At 40.1% G+C, this 4463-nt stretch overlaps 1 protein-coding gene across 10 annotated transcripts in view; it reads left to right on the top strand.

The window, feature by feature from the left end:
* The first annotated feature begins 6 nt into the window (after window positions 1-6).
* hspg2 (heparan sulfate proteoglycan 2) overlaps window positions 7-4463 on the top strand; it is a 95276-nt gene continuing 90819 nt past the window's right edge. For all 10 annotated transcript variants that reach the window (XM_005740921.1, XM_005740918.1, XM_013912899.1 and 7 more), the window contains exon 1: window positions 7-219. In XM_005740921.1, the coding sequence (XP_005740978.1) occupies window positions 151-219 (69 nt within the window). In that variant the 5' untranslated portion in view covers window positions 7-150. The remainder of the gene's footprint in view (window positions 220-4463) is intronic.

Genomic DNA, 4463 nt, shown 5'->3' with positions numbered 1-4463 from the left:
TCCCACCGGGCGTGGGACGCAGCGGAGCAGTCGGGTTTCTAGAAGAAAAGTCTGAAATAGGTGCACCGTTCCAGTGGCCAGGAGGCGTGAAGGACCCTCGTATTCCCCCCTTTCCCCCAGCATTTACAGCCTGTGCTGGGTCGGTGGAAAATGGGCACTCTGACCACTTCGATCTGTGGACTTATCCTCTCTTTCATACTCACATCGCAGCTTTTTACTGTAAGTGAGCTCAAACTTTCTCTTTACGCTTTCATTTTACTTTTAAACTCCCCACTGGCGACTTTATTTATTAGTTGCTTACATAACTCAAATATACAAACAATTTATTCCACTCCCCAAAATCAAGTTAAGGTTAAGAAGCAGTGTCTTTGTATCCTATTAAAAGGTCATATGTTGATAGTAGTGTTGATTGTGGGTAAATGTGTGGCGACGGGTTGCTCACATGCAGGTGGGCTGTATAACTGAATCCAGTCAGCATGAACTGTAAAGATGCTTTTAGAAGTAATATGACAAACTAGAGGCTCCGAGCCGGGCTAAGTTTGTCCATAGAAACAAGCTATTCATAGTCTCCCTGGAGTACTCAACTCCTAAACCTTCTTAAACTTTGTGAGGCTCCATTTTGCGTGGCCTAGGCTTTCTGTTATAACTAAGATATGCAATGTTTGACAATGATTAAAAAAACCGGAAATAACAGAATTCTGTGGTAGTTGGTAGTTTGTGTCTTCTCACATTTAGGCTGAGTGTTTTATTCTGTCCTGGAGAGCCTGAAATTCTTGAGAATAAAAGATGCAGGTCGCTTGAGGGTGATGGCTTGAGTTTTCAGTAATGTTATTCAAAAGGAAAAAGAAATGCATTCACCTCAACATTACCATTGACGTGTATTCAAGAGCGACTGCAGGTACAAAAATGTGCTGTACTGAGAATTTCTTACCTATGTCTGTTTTCACTTAAGGCAGCAGCCAGCAGTTATCTTTATTGAATATTTGTTCATTTATTTACTCGATCTAGTTTTTAGGATGTAAAACTGGCTTGGTATTGCTCATTATGTCCAATTGAGAGCAAACAACAAATGAATGGAACAAATATGAAGTTGAAATATTTTTGCTTGGTAACTAACTAACAAATGAGTGTACAGTCCACACAGTGTTGAATATATTTGTTTGATTAATTACTGATATTGCAGCCTAAGATATTGTTTGTCTTCTTGCCTCTGTGTCTGCGCTGTGAATCATATAGAGGATGACCGTTACCGGGCGGCTGAGAATAGACTGCCCCCACCCTTTGCAAATCCCGTCTGGTGTCTCACCTTTATGCCCTCCAATAAACAGAGCTGTCACGATTGAAATATCTGTGACATCTCTGTGTTGATTTGATCTAAACCAAATCCTTTTTGAATGATGGGACATAGTTGCACAGGTCAGCAGACATAAATCTTTCACATGCTGGACTTGGTGTGTGAGCAGTGGTACGCTTGACGCTTGAAAAGCTGTAGTGTTGAAGTTTTCATGACTTTAAGATATATTTTACATCCGGTGATGCCATGCTATTGAGCACTGAGCTTTTCGTTTGGAGTGGCAGAACATGTATCGCGTGTGTCTTCAGTGTCACCATAAGTTATGTATGTTCAATATCATCGATCTATAGAAGTCAGCTCCAGAGGGCTATTATCACCTGTTGTGTTCTGTCACTGAAAGGTAACATGAGATGGCCTCTACACTTTTACCACAGCCTTGGCTGACTGTTAGGCCAACAACACCAGTATAATTGAATTATCTGTAACCGCAAACAGCATCTGTTTCTGGTATTATGCTTTTGAACTCCAGTAGGCGAACTGTCTCTTGATTCAATTAAGCACACGCGCGTACTGGTGTTACTACGAGATCCTCCTTCCTTCGTGCTGGAATGTCAGCTTCATGCGCAACAGCTCAAGACAATCAAAGTCAATAAAAACTCAGTGGGTGAGAGTTATCCATTAAATAAATAAAAAAGAGTACCCATATCCCACTGTGAACAAGCAGCAGTAAAAGTGTGAAGAATTGTGCGAACCAAACATTGACACAGCTTCATATTTAATAAGAAACAAATGATGACTGTTTTTTTCATTATGTCTTTCTTAAGCATATGTAAGCTTGGGAGGTCACTTGGCTTTCTGGGGGTATGACATCAGACTAACCGTGACATTACCACTGACAATTTTGGTACTGAAATTTCTCCCAGTATAGACTGTCATAAGTGTTCCTTGACTTCATTCGGGGCGGCGGGGGAAGGGCAGCTTGGATCGCTATGACTACATAGTCTGAAGTGTGTGTGTGTCATTTGTCTGAATTGTTGTCTTTTTCTGCTGCGTGTAACTCGACCCCTTCACCCCCCTACTAAATATTATGCAGTGACAGTTTGATTCGATGGTGTAGTCAGTTTGTGCCATGCAGACTTGGTGAAGTGGTCGGCCCTCTGTGTGGTGCTTTGTCATTTCAGATCCAGCTACCTGGTGTTTAATTCCCATTCAGAATCAATGAGGACTCTGGGGAGTTGAAAAGCACAGCAGTGCAAACACCAACTCCACTCCATAGTTTGAACAGTAGGGAAAGCCTGCCCCCTGGACACATTCACATAATTGCTTGAAGACTAGGTTTGGTAAACACTGCATTGTTGAATTATAGTCCCAGGAGAGAGGCCATCTTGGTTGATGGGACAATACTGCACTAAATTGGCCCACCCCACCCTCAAGCACATTGGCACATATGGAGAGCAGGCCAGGAAGCTGGCATTTGTTGACTCTGCAGCGAAGTTTGACTTGGAACGGTATAGAGGTCAAGAGGCGAGGACTCCGAACCTGGCTCTGTTTCACAGTTCAGCAGAGTTCCTCATTATTTATTCATAGCCTATATTAGCCACTGCTACCTGAACTTTTCACGTGTTTGTCTTCACAATCAGTCATGCTGCTTTGCTATAACCTTTTCATTGGCCTGACACGTCTGTGAGGGTTTTCATCGAGTCTATAGATAATTACATGTTGAACAGACATGCATCACAGCCTTTACATTTACAATTACTCTGAAATATTTCATGAACTATGATTTTGCTATCAGGACCCTTTGGCTTTGTAACTTGTTTGATGAGCTCAGTCTTGCAGAATCAGTGAATTCCTTAAAATCCCTTCCTAACACTCATTCCTGTAGACCTGCTTTTATGTAATGAAATTACATCTGATGTGTCTTGACTATCTGGTCTAAAGCTTGCAGCATTTTAGTTTTTCATTGACTTTTTACCAATTTAAAATCACCCTGTTTGCGATGCTTTTTAAAGTTTCTCCCATGGCTTTAATGTTCGCCTCTCTGTTTAGCATTTCCCTTTGAGGGAGCTTTTTCCTATTGGCATCTACAGATGACAACAACCTAAAATATGCTGAAAATTTTGGCATACTCTTTTATCAATCTACAGGTTAATCTCACCGCACATCTGAAGTCAGCCACTTTGTTTGGGATTTTTTTTAAACCTTTGGTTTGCAGTAAATGTAGGTTATTATTATTGTGTTATTCCTAGAATCTGGTTTGTGTATTTTATTAAAAGAGATAAGATAAGATAGAACTTTATTAATCCCTCGGGTGGGTTCCTCTGGGAAATTCGATTTCCAAAAAGCACAGCACCGACAGAAGTTACAGTTACAGAATATTATATATATATATATATACACACACACACATACACACACATATATAATACAGAGACAAATATAAATAAAATATACGAAGGGGATAAATAGGAATAAAAAATAAAAATGTTAGTATCAAGTATATTTTGTGTTCTGAAATACAAATTTATACTGCAAAAGTTGCTTCAAACCCTTAGGTTGATAAAATTTACAAGGGTGTTTTATTCCACCCTATCCTCTGGGCACAACTTCACACAGACACTTACTAATGTCTTTTCATGATACTCTGTGGTTCTTGGCTGTAGAGTGCTGTGCTTTCATGCCCAATGTCGCTTCATGTCGGACAGAAGAGCCAAATCCAAACACAGCTGCACCTCAGCTGGTACAGCAGCAACGTTGTGCATGTGCTGACATGAGACTCTGGTACTTTGACTACTGCTTGTTATAGCTAGAGTCATCTCTTTACATTCAGACTTGTTCTGCGTTTCCTCCTCTGAAGAAGTCATGCGGATGGCTTTGGTTCAAATCACCAAATCACACGTATATATCATAGTCAGACTGATGCAAAGCTTCTATCTGGGAAAGTGCAAATCTACATTTAAATCTGATTTTAATTTAAAAAACAAAACAAAAACTTTCCACACGTGAGTGTTAAAAGGTATCATAAGTTATCATTCCTTTCTCTTATTATCACATTTGGTTTTTTTGTGTTCTTTTTTGCTCAACACACCATTGAACACTTATAAATAGGCCCAAGTTTAGATAGACTAATTACTCCCTAAAGTATATTTGAGCAACCAAGATTCCTGAC

The sequence above is a fragment of the Pundamilia nyererei genome, unplaced genomic scaffold (assembly GCF_000239375.1).
Source record: "Pundamilia nyererei isolate P.nyererei 1_Seehausen unplaced genomic scaffold, PunNye1.0 scaffold00106, whole genome shotgun sequence".
In the NCBI taxonomy this organism is placed as follows: domain Eukaryota; kingdom Metazoa; phylum Chordata; class Actinopteri; order Cichliformes; family Cichlidae; genus Pundamilia; species Pundamilia nyererei.
Note: the sequence above shows the minus strand (reverse complement) of the source record. Positions and strands in the feature narration are given on the sequence as shown.